Source organism: Scyliorhinus torazame, chromosome 1, assembly GCF_047496885.1.
Source record: "Scyliorhinus torazame isolate Kashiwa2021f chromosome 1, sScyTor2.1, whole genome shotgun sequence".
NCBI lineage: Eukaryota > Metazoa > Chordata > Chondrichthyes > Carcharhiniformes > Scyliorhinidae > Scyliorhinus > Scyliorhinus torazame.
Window position 1 is genome coordinate 163,110,422 of NC_092707.1, and position 17,346 is coordinate 163,127,767.

At 42.2% G+C, this 17,346-nt stretch overlaps 1 protein-coding gene across 3 annotated transcripts in view; it reads left to right on the top strand.

Moving 5' to 3' along the window:
- The window catches only part of yars1 (tyrosyl-tRNA synthetase 1), a 53,737-nt gene extending 37,046 nt beyond the window's left edge, over positions 1–16,691 (top strand). For all 3 annotated transcript variants that reach the window (XM_072501094.1, XM_072501093.1, XM_072501095.1), the window contains exons 11-14: positions 1,111–1,202; positions 10,994–11,187; positions 13,981–14,122; positions 15,474–16,691. In XM_072501094.1, the coding sequence (XP_072357195.1) occupies positions 1,111–1,202; positions 10,994–11,187; positions 13,981–14,122; positions 15,474–15,584 (539 nt within the window). In that variant the 3' untranslated portion in view covers positions 15,585–16,691. The remainder of the gene's footprint in view (positions 1–1,110; positions 1,203–10,993; positions 11,188–13,980; positions 14,123–15,473) is intronic.
- Positions 16,692–17,346: the final 655 nt, after the last annotated feature.

Genomic DNA, 17,346 nt, shown 5'->3' on the forward strand with positions numbered 1-17,346 from the left:
ACCCCCCCCTCCCCCCCCCTCCTCCCCTCCTCCCCCCCCCTCCTCCCCCCCCCCCTCCTCCCCCCCCCTCCCTCCTCCCCCCCCCTCCCTCCTCCCCCCCCCTCCTCCCCCCCCCCTCCTCCTCCCCCCCCCCCCTCCTCCCCCCCCCCTCCTCCCCCCCCCCCCCCTCCTCCTCCCCCCCCCCCCCCTCCCCCCCCCCCTCCTCCCCCCCCCCCCCTCCCCCCCCCCCCCCCCCCTCCCCCCCCAGTGCACCCCTCTAGGTGCCCTCTGGCCCCAGTCAACCCATCTGCGGATTAGCCCGTTCCAGCGCAGCCAGCACCATCGTATTGGCTGGGATGAGTGTGTGTGGGGAATGTAATGTGTATATCCAGCTGCAGCTTGCCAGCCTCCCAAGTATCAATCACAGACCCGGCGAATCCTGCACCATTTCTCATTGGAATCTATTGTGTTCCACGTGGTGCTGGTGCTAACCCTTTAACCGCTACTGAATTGGTTCAGGTGTGGTACCAATTTTGCTATCGAGTCCACAAATCCTGCCCCGGTGTCAACACTAAGTCTCAGGAACGGAGAATCCAGCCACAGGTGTGGATCCTTTTTCAAAACTCAAGGATATTCTAAAAAGATGATAATGATTCAAGAAGGAACAAGCCAAAGGAGTACGGGAAAAGCTTGACATGTGAGAGTGCTTAAGTGGAAAACAGGAGATGGTAAAACTTGTAGAAGTGGATTTGACCAAAAGCAGGCATATTGAGAGAACTTAGTATTAGGAATACAATCAATGTAAAAGATAATTGGGCTGCCAAATCATGGTACTCCTTTAATGCTGTCACTGAAGATCAATTCATCCCCCTCCCTCGTGTGTCACACATAGTAATATGTCTTTTATCTGTTAACTTAATGCCCAGAATATATTTAATGTATTCTAACATTCCTATCATTTAAAGCTCGTTGAACACATCTTCCCTGTCGATGAATTATTCTCTTAAGCTGTTTTTATTGATTCGGAATGTATATTTTTAAAAGGTAAAATTATGCTTTCAAAGAATCGAGCTTAAATTCCTAATGTGCCGTTGCAAAATCATGTATTTTTATTTTCAATTCAATTTCCAGAACGTATTTCCAAGGTACCAGCTGCTGAGAATGATGAAATTATACCCTCAAGGCTTGATATTAGAGTTGGTAGGATTACCAGTGTGGAGAGGGTAAGTTAGAAGCATAGATGTGAATCAGCTATGACTAAATAAAATGTGCTTTTCCCCAGTAGCTTACATTTTTTTCTAGTAGGTTTGTGGCACGGTACTTGCTAATTATTTTCTACTTGATCCCAGATACCATAATTTCTCAAATAACGATAACGCAGTAAAATCATTTTTGTGAGTTGGGATGGGAATAAGCCAATCTATTAGGCAGAGGCATTGATTTTGGTCCTTAAAATGACTGGGATTTCCGGAAGTTTCCTGTAGTTATAAAATAACAGAATATTAAATCTCATCGTTGCGTATCATCTTGATGAGCAGACAAGGATAGAAACTGCAAATGACGCAGCCTTTTGGCTTCCATTTTGTCTGGCTTTAGCAGTTGTTTCTTTTTCTGTTATATTACCCCTTCTAGCTGAAGCGTTGTTAAAGCAGGAAATTGCAATGTAGCGCAGACAAGAACAGAGGTATCATTTACTAAAACAGGTAGCATGAAAAGTTCACAGTCATTTCTTATTTTTCAATATTTAAATAATATATATTTTAATTGTAACACAAGGCTATGAATTTGCTTCTGAAACTTGTGTTCAATTGAAATTAATGTGGGAAGCTAACCCAATTTTCTCAAATTGAGGGGACTATGTGCATGGGACCAACAAATCGGCCTTTGAAATTATACTTCTTTTTTTTTTTAATTTGGAGTACCCAATTCATTTTTTCCAATTAAGGGGCAATTTAGCGTGGCCAATCCACCTACCCTGCACATCTTTGGGTTGTGGGGGTGAAACCCACGCAAACACGGGGGGAATGTGGAAACTCCACACGGACAGTGACCCAGAGCCGGGATCGAACCTGGGACCTCGGTGCCGCGAGACTGCAGTGCTACCACTGAGCCACCGTGCTGCCCTTTGTTGGAAAAGATCAATTGAGTTATTTTCTGCATTAGGTCTTGGTGTATATAATTCAAGTTTGTCAAGTGCCTTTAATTTAGCTCCATTTTGTAGAACAGGTTTCTCTCATGTTGATATTCTGCAAACCTATTTTGCACTATATATTCTTCTGGCAAAAATTATACTGCAACTGACAGCAATAATTGTGGCAGAAAATTACTTTTAAACTAAAATGTTAAGTCAGCCGTGCCTTGATTCTCAGGAATCTTGTCAAAACCAATTGTGGGCTGTCCACTGTAAAATAAGAATCAATATTTCCTCCCAAGGTGGGAACAATTCTGCATCCTACTGGCTGCATTTCATTTATACCACACACTGCTTCATATATTTTTTTAATATTTAATTTAAAATAAAGCTATGATCCAGGGGTCTGTTTGGGTCCCTTGCTTTTTCTGATATTAATGAGTGTACAGGGTACAATTTCAAAGTTTGTGGATAACACAAAATTCATAAGCATTGTAAACTGTGATGAGGATATTGTAGAACTTCAAAAGGACATGGACTAGTTAGTGGAATGGACAGACAGGTGGCAGATGAAGTTCAATGCGGAGAAATGTGAAATGATTTGTTTTGGAAGGAAGAACATGGAAAGACAGTATGGAATAGGGGGTGCAGGAACAGAGGCACCTGGGTGTATATGAGCATTAGCCATTGAAGTTTGGGGCACAGGTTGAGAGAGCGGTTAATAAAGCATGCAGTACCCTGGACTTTATTAATGGGGCATAGAATACAAGAGAAAAGAAGTTACGTTGAACTTGTATAAGCCACTAGTTCGTCCTCAGCTGGTGTATTGTGTCCAGTTCTGGGGAGGATGTGACGGCGTTGGAGAGAGTGCAGGAAAAAATTCACGGAGAATGGTTGAGGATCTTTAGTCATGAAGATAGATTGGAGGAGTTAGGACTGATTTCATTGGAGAAACAAAGGCTGAGAGGAGATTAGATGGAGGTATTCAAAATTATGAGGTGTCTGGACAGAGTAGATAGGATTGCGAATGAGAGACCACAGATTTAAAGTAATCCGTAAAAGAAGCAATAGTGGTACAAGGAAAAGCGTTTTCTTGCAGCAAGTGGTTAGGGTCGGGAATTCTCTGCCTGAGAGTGTGGTGGAGGCTGCTTCAAATGAAACGTTCAAAAGCGAATGACATAGTTATTTGAAAGACTGAATGTGAATAGTTGCGGGGCGAAGGCAGGAGAATGAAACAAAGCGAGTTGCTCATTCAGAGACCCAATGCAGACACAACGGGCTTAATGGCCTCCTGTGCCATAACATTTCTGTGATTTAATTGTTTTCATTAAACAAGTCCTGATAGATTATTTCATAAACAGTTTGATTGGGGTTTACTTTCCGTTAAATCTGCAGGCTATTTTTGCTGTGAGGTTTGTTTAGACCCGGCATTGTCAAACCCGGGGGCGCGACCCGTGGGTGGATCGCAGGCGGGTGTCGGGAGGGTCGAGGAAACGTCTGTCACGGCGCTTCCGATCGCGCAATTCTGCGCACAACAGCCGCAGCAGCCGGTTGTTAATAACACCGGCTGCAAGCGGCCTTCAAAATGGCCACGATCATGTAAAGAAATTGCGGCCGCACTGCGCATGCATGCCCGATCATCGGCGCGCATGTGCATAGTTTTGCACATGCGCGCCGATGATCGGGCATACATGCTCAGTATGGCCGCTTTTTTTTTTAAACGGTCGCAGCATTTGTTTTACAAGTTCGGGGCGGGGGAGGTTTATTCATTTTATTCATTTATTTTATTCATTTAATTTTTATTTCTTTCATTTATTTTATTCATTTTTTTTTTTTACAAGTTCGGGGGTGAGGGTTTATTTGATAAAATCTTACAGGAAAAAAATGCAGAACTTTGGACAGATTGAGACTCCATACTTTCCGACACCGGAAGGCTTCACCTTCATCCAACAGGTTCCATTGGAGGAGCGTGTACGAGGGTCAATGGGACCCAAAACCATTTCCTCCATTTTTGCCAGCAGCAAACAAGGTAAGAGAAAATGATGGGTCGGGCAGGTAGCCCGGCGTGGGTCGCGAAGGTCGACCGACGTGGGTCGCGAAGGTCGGGCGAGTTGGGTCCCGAAGGTTGGCCGGTTTGTAAAAATGGGTCCCCGGAAAAAAAGTTTTAAGAACACTGTTTTAGACTACTAAATAGAATATCTCACCAGATAAAACATTCTATTCATAGGGTGTCAAGAAAGGTAAAGAAAACCTCACAAAATGTATTTTTTGGAACCATAGAGCCTTTTGCATTAAAGGATGCTGATTCATCCATTTGACAGTATTCTCCATGACTCTTCCCTTTTTTTCATTCCTTCCCAGAGTGTGGGCATTTTTGGCTAGGCCAACATTAATTGCCCATCCCTTATTACCCTTGAGAAGGCGGTGGTGAGCTGCCTTCTTTAACTGCTGCAGTCCATGTGGTGTAGGTGCACCCACATTGTTAGGAAGCGAGTTCCAGGATTTGGACCAGAAACAGTGAAGGAACAATAGAACATAGAACAATACAGCGCAGTACAGGCCCTTCGGCCCACGATGTTGCACCGAAACAAAAGCCATCTAACCTACACTATGCCATTATCATCCATATGTTTATCCAATAAACTTTTAAATGCCCTCAATGTTGGTGAGTTCACTACTGTAGCAGGTAGGGCATTCCACGGCCTCACTACTCTTTGCGTAAAGAACCTACCTCTGACCTCTGTCCTATATCTATTACCCCTCAGTTTAAAGTTATGTCCCCTCGTGCCAGCCATATCCATCCGCGGGAGAAGGCTCTCACTGTCCACCCTATCCAACCCCCTGATCATTTTGTATGCCTCTATTAAGTCTCCTCTTAACCTTCTTCTCTCCAACGAAAACAACCTCAAGTCCATCAGCCTTTCCTCATAAGATTTTCCCTCCATACCAGGCAACATCCTGGTAAATCTCCTCTGCACCCGCTCCAAAGCCTCCACGTCCTTCCTATAATGCGGTGACCAGAACTGTACGCAATACTCCAAATGCGGCCGTACCAGAGTTCTGTACAGCTGCAACATGACCTCCCGACTCCGGAACTCAATCCCTCTACCAATAAAGGCCAACACTCCATAGGCCTTCTTCACAACCCTATCAACCTGGGTGGCAACTTTCAGGGATCTATGTACATGGACACCTAGATCCCTCTGCTCATCCACACTTTCAAGAACTTTACCATGAGCCAAATATTCCGCATTCCTGTTATTCCTTCCAAAGTGAATCACCTCACACTTCTCTACATTAAACTCCATTTGCCACCTCTCAGCCCAGCTCTGCAGCTTATCTATATCCCTCTGTAACCTGCTACATCCTTCCACACTATCGACAACACCACCGACTTTAGTATCGTCTGCAAATTTACTCACCCACCCTTCTGCGCCTTCCTCTAGGTCATTGATAAAAATGACAAACAGCAACGGCCCCAGAACAGATCCTTGTGGTACTCCACTTGTGACTGTACTCCATTCTGAACATTTGCCATCAACCACCACCCTCTGTCTTCTTTCAGCTAGCCAATTTCTGATCCACATCTCTAAATCACCCTCAATCCCCAGCCTCCGTATTTTTTGCAATAGCCTACCGTGGGGAACCTTATCAAACGCTTTGCTGAAATCCATATACACCACATCAACTGCTCTACCCTCGTCTACCTGTTCAGTCACCTTCTCAAAGAACTCAATAAGGTTTGTGAGGCATGACCTACCCTTCACAAAGCCATGCTGACTATCCCTGATCATATTATTCCTATCTAGAATAATGATGTAGTTCCAAGTCAGGATGGTGTGTGCCTAGTGAGGGGAATTTGCAGATGGTGCTGTTCCCATGCATTTGCTATCCTCGTCTTTCTAAGTGGTAGGAATAGCAGGTCTGGAAGATGCCGTTGAAGGAGCTATGGTGAGTTGCTGCAGTGCACCTTGTATATGGTACACAGTGCCGCCGGTGTTGGTGGTGGAGTGAGTAAATGTTTAAGATGGTGGATACGATGCCAATCAAGTGGGCTGCTTTATTCTGGCTAGTGCCAAGCTTCTCGAGTGTTGTTGGAGCTGCACTCATCCAAGCAAATGGAGAGTATTCCAACACACCAAAAGAGAAAATGCTGGAAAATCACAGCAGGTCTGGCAGCATCTGTAGGGAGAGAAAAGAGGTAACATTTCAAGTCCAGATGACCCTTTGTCAAAGCAGTCATCTGGATTCAAAACGTTAGCTCTTCTCTCTCCCTACAGATGCTGCCAGACTTGCTGAGATTTTCCAGCATTTTCCCTTTAGGTTTCAGATTCCAACATCCTCAGTCATTTGCTTGTATTCCAACACACTCCTTACTTGTGCCTTATAGATGGTGAACAGGTTTTGGGAAGTCAACTAGAGGGGGATTCTGTGAAGGTAATGCTGTTGAATTCAAAGGGCGATAGTTAGGTTATCTCTTGTTGGAGACGGTCATTTCTGGTGCTGGAAATGCTGCAGTCCATGTGGTGTAGGTACACCCGCATTGTTAGAAAGGGAGTTCCAGGATTTGGACCAGAAACAGTGAAGGAACAATGATGTAGTTCCAAGTCAGGATGGTGTGTGCCTTGTGAGGGGAACTTGCAGGTGGTGCTGTTCCCATGCATTTGCTGTCCTCGTCTTTCTAAGTGGTAGGAATAGCAGGTCTGGAAGATGCAGTTGAAGGAGCTATGGTGAGCTGCTGCAGTGCACCTTGTATATGGTACACAGTGCCGCCAGTGTTGGTGGTGAGTGAGTAAATGTTTAAGATGGTGGATACCATATGTTACTTTCCAATTATCACCACAAGCCTGAATGTTATCCAGGCATTACTGCATATGGACATGGATGACTTCAGTATCTGAGCAGTTGCAAATGGTACTACACATTGCACTACCAAGAGCAAACATTTGCCCTTCTGACTTTATGATGGAGGGAAGGTCATTGATGAAGCAGCAGAAGATGGGACCTAAGACTCCCTGAGGAATTCCTGCTGTGATGTCCTGGCTCGTAGATGATTGACTTTCAACAATCACAAACATCTTCCTTTATGCTGGGAATGACACCAACCAGTGGAGAATTTCCCCCCGATTCCTACTGACTTCAGTTTTGCGAGGGTTCCTTGATGCCACACTCCGAAGCTGCCTTCATGTCAAGGGCAGTTCAATTCTCAAGTTCAATTCTTTTGTCCATGTTTAGCCTGAGGTTGTAATGAGGTCAGGAGTTGAGTGGCCTGAGGAACATAGGAACGGGAGTAGGCCATTCAGCCTCTCTAGCCTGTCCTGCCATTCAATGAGATCATGGCTGATCTGTGACCTTACTCCATATACCTGCCATTGGCCCATGTCCCTTTAATATCATTGCTTAACAAAAATATATCTGTCTCAGATTTACAATTAACAACGGCTCTAGCTTCAACTGTTGTTTGTGGGAGAGGCCTACCACCCTTTGCATAAAGAAGGGCTTCCAAACAACTCTCCTGAATGGCCTAGCCCTAATTGTTGGATTATACCCCCTAATTTTTGAATCTCCAACCAGTGGAAGAAGTTTATCTTTATCTACCCTATCTTCATAGAATCCCTACAATGCAGAAGGAGGCCATTCAGCTCATCAGGTCTGCACCGACCCTTCGAATCAGCACCATTTACAAGTGTCAGGCCCGCTCTATCCTCGTAACCCCATAACCTAACCTGCACACTGGGGCAATTTAGCATGGCCAATCCACCTCACCTGCACGTCCTTGGACTGTGGGAGGAAACCGGATCACCCGAGGAAACCCACGCAGACACTGGGCGACAGTCACCCGAGGCCGGAATTGAACCTGCATCCCTGGCGCTGTGAGGCAGCAGGCTAACCACTGTGCCAATGTGCCTTTTCCTGTTAATATTTTGTAGACCCCAAACTGAACACCAACGAGCAGGTTATTGTGCAAGTGTTGCTTGATGGAGTTATTTATGACACCTTGCACAGATTTCTGAGAGTAGACTGATGGGAACACAGCCCAGTCCATCACACAAACCCGCCTCCCATCTATTGTCTCTTGTCTACACCTCCCGCTGCCTTGGAAAGACCTCTCCCACCCAGGTTATTCTCTCTTCCAACCTCTTCCATCGGGCAGGAGATATAAAATTCTGAGAACACGCACTAGCCAATTCAAAAACAGCTTCTTCCCACTGTAACCAGACTCCTGAATGGTCCTCTTATGGATTGAACTGATCTCTCCATGCATCTTCTCTACTGAGTAGTACTACACTCTTGTTTGCTTCAACCTATGTCTATGTATTAACCTCATGTATTTATCGTATGTCCTATGTTTTTCATGTGTGGAACGATCTGCACTGTGCGCAGAACAATACTTTTCACTGTATCTCAGTATGCGTTACAATAAATTCAAATCCAAATTAGCCAGGTTGGATTTGTCTTGTTTTTCTGTGGAAGTTTTCTTGAAGCTTTACACTCTGCCTACATCTAGTTGATTGTACGTTCCATTTACTGATAAATGCCCCCCACACCTGCCCCGTGGTATGCACTCCCTTTTAAATCATATTAATGCTTGGTCTATCATAGTCATACAGACACAGTGGGCTGAATGGCCTCATTCTATGCTGTGTCATTCTCTGTTTCAATGGCAATATTTCTTTGCTTTTGATATGAAAATATTGAGCTTACAGCCCTGACATTCAAACATAGCAGACATCTAATTGTGTGGGAATAATATTAAAGCATTATTCCATCCAGTTAATTAAGTGAACACTGGTTCCTTTATTGAAGCCCTATTTCATTTAATTGTGACTTTTGTAGTGTTACACATATAATCAAATTACTTTGATCTCCAGTGACTAAAAAAATTCTCATCTCCCTAAATCAATATAGTACATAGCTCTTTTTCAAACCTTTTGAACTCAACTTTTAATATTTCAGTAAAGTAAAATCAAATTACTAATTTTAACTTGCTCTCGGCTGAATCACCATTCTTGGTGGTTTTGTTTATTCACCAGCAGCAGTGGCTCTGTTCTTTTTGATTGATAGGTCAACAGGCAAGATCTTAGAGGGATTTTGGACAACCTGCCAATTTGTCTTCCCTGATTATCCTAGTAATTAAATGAATTTCCCAGATCTTTTCCTCTTTTCTGATCGTAACTCTTAAACCTTATCTGTCCTTTCACTGTTAAGGTCTTCTGATTCTGTCCAAATGCCCAGAAGCAAAATGTACTCCAAACCATCTAATCATACTTGACATAAAAAGAAGTCATCCAATGGGCGGCACGGTGGCGCAGTGGTTAGCACTGCTGCCTACGGCGCTGAGGACCTGATTTTGATCCCGGCTCTGGGTCACTGTCTGTGTGGAGTTTGCACATTCTCCCCGTGTCTGCGTGGGTTTCGCCCCCACAACACAAAGATGTGCAGGGTAGGTGGATTGGCCACGCTAAATTGCCCCTTAATTGGAAAAAAGTAATTTGGTAGTCTAAATTTACTTTTTTAATAGTCATCCAACTAGTAGTGTCTTTGAAATCTCTGTGCTATATTTCCCTGATTCCGTTGCTGCTTTCATTCTTCCAGCCTGGTGAAGTAACTGATGTTGTCACCTCCATTGAAAGCACTACACTTCACTCTTCTTCAGATCTGATACCACATTTTGGTTCAATTTTGCCTCTTTTTGTATTCCTTGTTTAACAAGAAATAGCCTATTGCACCTGGCTTTGAGAGCCAGCTTTTCGACTACTCGGGTCTTCTGTATATGCAATATTAGAGCTCCTAAAGGAAAATTTATTGGAAATTGGTTCCAGTTGTTGTCTCCCCCCCCCCCCCGCTCCTCCTCCAGCTGTTATTGCCAAAGCTGCATCTGAAGTTCTGTTTTTATTCAATTCTAGATCTTTTCCGTCCACATGAAACAGTGGCATGTGTTCTAAAGAGGTCCAATTGTTATGCTAATTATTTGGCTTCCATCTGAAATTTCAGCAACCTTTGTGAAGACTCTCCATTGCACCATTCTGTGCTATTCTGCCATTATGACCAGAATTAAATTTTATTCCCTCTGGATGTGGCTGATTTTACCTCTGGTTTCCAGAAGACCCATTACTGAGATAGTATTTTTTTTCATTATACTCAACATTTGAAACGTATCACGGAACTTACTCTTGACCCATGCTGTCTCTTTGGTGTCCTTTTCTCTTTCTCGGAGATTTTCTTATAATGATCTTATTGCTAAGAATCCTTGCCATTCTCGCAGATCTAAACAATAGCTACACTTCCTTGCCTTTAGCATGACTTTTATTGTTTTGTCTATCAGCTATCTATCAAAGCTGTCCTTGTATGAAACTCCCTCCACTCTTCCCTAAAGCATGCAATCAAGAAACTTGATTTCCCCTTAAGCTAAACATTTTGTCCTTTCAACTCTTATCTAAAGCCAATATCCATTGTAGGCTTGGCCTCCGATCTGGAGAGACTATTCCACCATCTCTCATGCACCTGAAAAGTTACAAGAAAATGTTTGTATTCTGATGGGCAATCTCTCTCGCATCTAGTTTGCAATCTCCAATTGCAGTTTTTCCTTTTTCTCTGTTATCAATGCTGTTATGGTCAATGCTTTTCTGAATATTTATTTCTTGTTCTTTGCATAGTTAAAATCCGCCATCCTATGAACTCCTTCTCTCTAGTTATTAACTGCATTTAAAATTAAGATTCTTCATGCACCTTCCTACTTTAACAGAATCTTTCCACCTGACTCTTTTCAGGCTTTTGAAATCTAAGATTGTAATCACTATCTCTCGATTTACCCCAAAAGTACAGTGGGCAGAAAGTGAATACAATTGCTATGAAATACATTTTTATTTTTGTTTACCACAGCACCCTGATGCAGACAGTCTATATGTGGAGAAGGTGGATGTTGGAGAAGCAGAGCCACGTACAGTTGTCAGTGGCTTAGTGCAGTATGTTCCTGTTGATGAGCTCCAGAACCGTGACGTGATATTGTTATGTAATCTGAAGCCACAGAAGATGCGAGGAATTGAATCTCAAGCCATGCTTCTTTGTGCATCCATGTGAGTAGCAGAATAGCAATTAAAAAGTCCCGAAGGTTATTAAACCATGGTTTGATCACCACAGGATAATGTTTTTGATAAAGTAACAGCCAACTGTTAAGTAAGAAGTTAAAGTCAACTAGCACCCAGAAATGGTGATATTGGCTAATGTTTTATACTTCTCCATTTATTACAGTGAATTTTCAGCGCACACAATATTATAAACAATTTTGTATGACATTAATTTTCCACTTATGGGATTGATATCCCTAGACAAATATTATGTCTATTCATTTTTGTTTTACATTATACCTTATGTTATCTTTTTATTTATTATCAGCACTTTTCTATGAGCCACTTTCAGATCGGAGGCATTATCGTCAGACTTGATCAGTTGCTCTCTCCCCTGTTGAGCTACTGAGAGTTCCAGCTCACATGTTTAAAGATTTGAGGTCTTCCACTACCTCTATCAAAGAAGAAGCTTGCCAAATTTATCCCTTTGTGATAAAGAATAATAGAATAGACATTCTGCTGGAGGTACAGCCTGTCACTGTATTTGCCAAGTTCATCTTGATGGAGACAAATATCTTTCCTGCTGTCAGATAACTATTTGGCATAACTCTTGATTCCTTGATATTTTCAGGATCTTAGTCTCTTTGCTAAATATGATGATCTCACCAGATATAAAAATCGTAAAATAGTAATTTTTTTTAGTTCTTTTCTCGATGCTTGGCCTACTTTCTTCCTCTGCAAAGAAATAATAAATCTGAGGTATGTTTACACTAAGATCAGTCCAGATGGACAACAGTATCCTTTTCCGATTCTGTACTGTCCTAAGTCGACATCCTGGAGCTTTAAAACAAAACCTTCTCTTACAAATAAAATGTCTGACTGATGAGCTTTGTATTCTTAGGGCCTCTAGTTGGAGTTCAGTTTAGTGGCTGGGTCTTACATTTTCCTCTGAAATGGACAGAAGAGTGCTAAGACTTGTTGGAGGGATAGAAATGCACAGCGAACTTCACTGCTGTGTCTCACCGTTCTGGTCGGTAGCATCTGATCCCAGCCCATCCATTCATGATCCTGGTGTTTGCACTTACACCTTCAGCAGAATTTGCTGCCTAGCCAGAGGAGCAGAAACCACTGCTGATGCTTTTCTCTTCACAAGTGGAAATCAACTAACTCAGCCCAAAGTGAGGATAAAACCCAGAAACTTTTGGGTGTGCATGCCTCAGTGCATTTGCCCTCAGACACCAGAGTCTTAGTGAGAAGTTATTGACAATGTGTGCCATGTCAGAAATACTTGGTACTTCAGTTTTGCCATCACTCGTCCTTAGTTGCTAAATGCAGAATGCTCGAAGTGATCACACTTTACCAGTATCCCCACAATGCTAATATGGATTAGGCAAAAGAAAACGATTAAGACCCCAATGTTTTCCCTTTCTTCCCCCATTCCCTACCCCCCACCTCAGGCCCCTAGTCTAAGCACAGGTCAGGGGACTGCTCCCTAACCCTGACCGCTATGTTTATGGTGGTTCTGGTTGTTGAAATCAGTCTGGCATACCTTAAATGCAGATGTTTCTCTTACTGCCAGCTTCTTCCAAATGTGTCTCAACTACCATTCTAAGAAGAAAAATGAGTAGAAAGCTACAATTAGACCCCTCCTTCATTATTTGCATGCTTACACCTGCATTAAAGGGCAAGAACTCCGCTCCCAATCCCTCTCGGGGGCATCCAAGAAATCGCTTGGAAGTGTACAGGCAGAGGAGCACTGACATCATGGTTCGCCTCCCTTTTTTCTTCTAATTCGTAGTTGGAAATTGAATGTTCCCTCAAGCAGAGGAAAATCTAGCCTTGAAACTTAAACTAGCTGAATGAACAATTATGGAATCCCTACAGTTCACAAGGAGGCCATTCAACCCATTGCGTTTGCACTGACCCTCTGAAAGAGCACTCTACTTAGGCCTACTGCCATGCCCTATCCCCGTAACCCAATCTAACTGCATCCCTGGACACCAAGGGACAATTTAGCATGGTTAATCCACCTGCACATCTTTGGAGCACCCGGAGGAAACCCACGCAGACACGCGGAGAAAGTGCAAACTCCACACAGACAACCAAAGCAAGAATTGACACAGGTCCCTGGCGCTGTGAGGAAGTAGTGCTAATCACTGTGCCATCATGTAAAAATGTGTCACGGTATTTTTGGCAGTGGAGAGGAAATAGATTAGTTAGGGTCTTGCTGCTGAATGCTGCCCATTATCCCCACAAAGAAAAGCCAGTGCTGGTGTCAATGTTAAGATGGGACTCAGCTGTGATAATCTCTGTGATTAAACAACCTGCTCAACAATGTGGGTGACTCCTGCCTGCCCTCTAAAATGGCCCAGCAAGCCACTCAGTTCAAGGGCAGTTGGAGATGGGCAACAAGTGCTGGCATTGCCAGTGATGCCCACATCCCATGAAAGAATATATTTTCAATATGCTCATGGCACTCAACCATATCTGTGCCTCTATAATAGACAATACGTGAAACTTGCAGTCTCTTATTTTGAAAAAGAAATATTTCATTACAACTGTTGGCATCAGTGTGAACTAATTAGAAATGATGCAGATGTGTGACAAAGTCGCACAGTAGGATTTAATGGAAGTGGCACTTTTCCAATAAACTGTAACATTGACAAGGTAGTAAAATCGCTGAAACTAATTTTAGGATGATGGTACCTGAAAATGAAAAATAATGAGAAGATGAGCAGAAAAGTAAATGCTTCAAATGCAGATTTTGCTGTTGAGTCAAGTTTGTGCTCCTTGTAATTGCAGAGAAGGAGAAAAGCGTAAAGTAGAACCATTAAATCCTCCAGAAGGTTCTGCCCCAGGAGAGCGTGTGTTTGTGGTAGGATTTGAAAATGGTGCAGCAGATGATGAACTGAAACCAAAGAAGAAAGTGTTTGAAAAATTACAGGTAATACTTACAACAGGAAGCTACTGAAGGATTTATTGAAGAGAGAAAAAAACATACTCTTGCAGCAAATTGTTTGCATATGATCTCCCTTTGCAGCTGTGAACATTAAGCTTGTTTTGGGATTTATGAGAATTTGAGAAATGCATTTGATGTTATCATCACAAGATGTGGACCAAATATGTTAGTAAAGAAATGCAATAGAAATTGAAGCTGACAACATATGTACCAGAATTATGTGTATTTTACCAAAATGGGGGACCGTGAATAGCTTGAAGGTTGTTAAGGTGTCGCCAAGCAAATATTCATTAGGCAGGAAGCCATATTTTGTACTTGGGGTGGAGAGGGTATTTCTTTAAACCATTTGTATCCCTCGTGGCAGAATCAACATTTTGTAGACCAGATTTGGTATTCACTTCTTCAGCAGGAAAACATTGACTGTTGGGTGTACATCCATTATTAAGGGATGTTTTGTGCATAAAAACTACCATACTGTCTTTACTTAGCAAGGTGAGTCGTCTGATCTGTTGGGGCACAACTGGATCCAAATTTTAATCATGGAAGAAAGGACAGTGTTGGGACAATTTCCTAACACTGTGTTACCACCAGTCCCGCTTCATAACTAATTAGTTTCTTCCATAATGTTTTTTAAGACTTGTCATAAGATTGTAAGGAGAAAAAGCTTTGAAGATTACGCACTTCAGGTTATATCCCCTGCGGAATGAACTGGGATACTTGAGATACAGAATTGCCCTTTGATAACTGTAGCCCATTCAGAGACAAATTGAAATAAGACATTGCGAACATTGAGATTTACAGCATAACAAAACTGACCTTCCTATTTTTTGGCTCCGTTACAGTAATCGTAAATTAATTCTATTGCCCCCTTCTCTCTCCATCATATTATTCCGTCCTCTGCTTTGAATATTTGTTCAATGTTTCTTAAAATAAGCAATAGTTTCTGTTCATAGAATTCCATACAGTGCAAAAGATGGCCATTCGGCCCATTGAGTCTGTAATGACGCTCTGAAAGAACACCCTAACTTAGGCCCACTCCCTCATTCTATCCCCATCTAACCTCTGGACACAAGGGGCAATTTTAGCATGGTCAAACCACCTAAAGGGCACATCTTTGGACTGTGGGAGGAAACCGGAGCGCCCAAAGGAAACCCATGCAGACACAGGGAGAAAGTGCAAACTCCACACAGTCACCTATGGTTGGAATTGAAACCAGGTCCTTGGTGCTGTGAAGCAGCTAACCACTGTGCCACTGCGTTCAATCATTTATGCATTTAAATTATTGCAATTTAATGATGCACAAAATAATTACAATTAATATTTATTTTCTTTGCAGATGGATTTCAAGATTTCAGATGATTGCACAGCCCAGTGGCAGCAGAAGAATTTTATGACCAAGCTTGGTGTTGTAACATGTAAATCACTGAAAGGAGGAAATATAAGTTAGCGAACAAGAGCTATGTAGTTCTACATGGAAGTGCAAGGATTGTTTTTCTTTTAACATTGTCTTCAGCTCCATGCCCAAAATAGAGGAGGTCATTACATTGCAATCTCAATGATTTTCATTCACGATATGTCAACTTCTGCTGTGATAGCACAAAACATTGAAGTATGAAGAAACTGGGTGACAGCTTTTAATCTTGGAAACATCAGGCCTTCATGAATAATGGTATTCTGACCTAAATATTATTAATATAAAGATGATCAATGTGTTGTGATGCAGTTATTTCCATTGTGAAATCCTGAAACTTTCTGGGATAATTGTGGGCATTTTGGCTAATAATAGATTGCTTGACACCTGTCTTGCACTGTAGTAGGGAAATTTGATAGTGTGATAACCAGACTCCTGGGTAGCTAGATATTAAAGAGTCATTCTAATCGCAAAGAAGGATTTTGCGTTACTGCACTATCCGATAACATTTTTAAAATGCAGTGCTTCCATTTGTTAAATGTCAAGAGGAAAACCGGCAGTGTTTTTTAACGGTTCCCTCAAACTTCCATCATAATAAATAGGAACATTATTAATTATTGCAGTTACTTTGCTGGCTTAATTGTATAACCCCAGCTATAGCTGAATGTGCTCAATCTAATCATCAGTATGTTTGGTTGCAAACTGGTTGAATTCAAAAAGATAAATCCAGTAATGATACAAACTCAACCTCAAAGTTATACTTCAATTTTAATCTGCTATTGATTAAATGTTATTTTCCATATAATTTACCATGCAATGAAACCATCTAAATCTATATATAATTGCCTATCTGTAGTGTGTGTTTATGTTTGCAACATCCTGATTAAGTTGCACATTCTGGCCCAGGAAACACCAGCATTTTAACATGTACATAACTGCTAAATTTCAATACTTGAGGCTTTGGATCAGAGATTTCTCCAGCCACCAGTTTGCAGCTTACCCTTATTCCTCACTTTATGAATGACTTGTGGCATCTAATCATGCTAAAGTTGATGTATGATTGTAACTTGTATCATGATTGTTGTAGTTTAGATGGTCTGATCATGTAGTAATTTTAAGCAATTAAAATTGCTTTTCATTCAACTGATTTATAATAATACTGGCATGTTTAGCCAACTGGAATCATGCTTCAAAATAGGTAATTAGTTGGAGACAAATAAAATCCATTTATAAAGGAACATTTGCTTCCAGAATTGGCCAAGAAACTGGAATATATGAATGTCCTTCTGCCATCAAGTAAATACATTCATTTTTTAAAATAAATTTAGAATACCAAATTCTTTTTTTCCCCCAATTAAGGGGCAATTTAGCATGACAAATCCACCTACCTTGTACATCTTTGGGTTGTGGGGGTGAAACGCACGCAGACATGGGGAGAATGTCTCCACACGCCAGAGATCCGGGGCTGGGATCGTACCTGGGTCCTCGGCGCCGTGAGGCAACAGTGCCTAACAATCTGTATATTCATTTTTAAAATGTTAATAAATAATTCTATCAAGAAATGGCTAAGCACAGTGGGTGTAAGCTGACAGTATCCTGACAATATGTTCAACAGTATCCTGGATGTAGTGCTGAAGACCTGTGCTCCAGAACTTGCCACACCTCTAGCCAAGCTGTTCCTAAAGAGCTACAAACATAGGCATCTACAACAAAGAGTATGGCCTCCCCACAAAAAAAAAGGACAAATACAATCTGGTCAATACCACCCCAGCAGACTGGCCTCGATGATCAACAAACT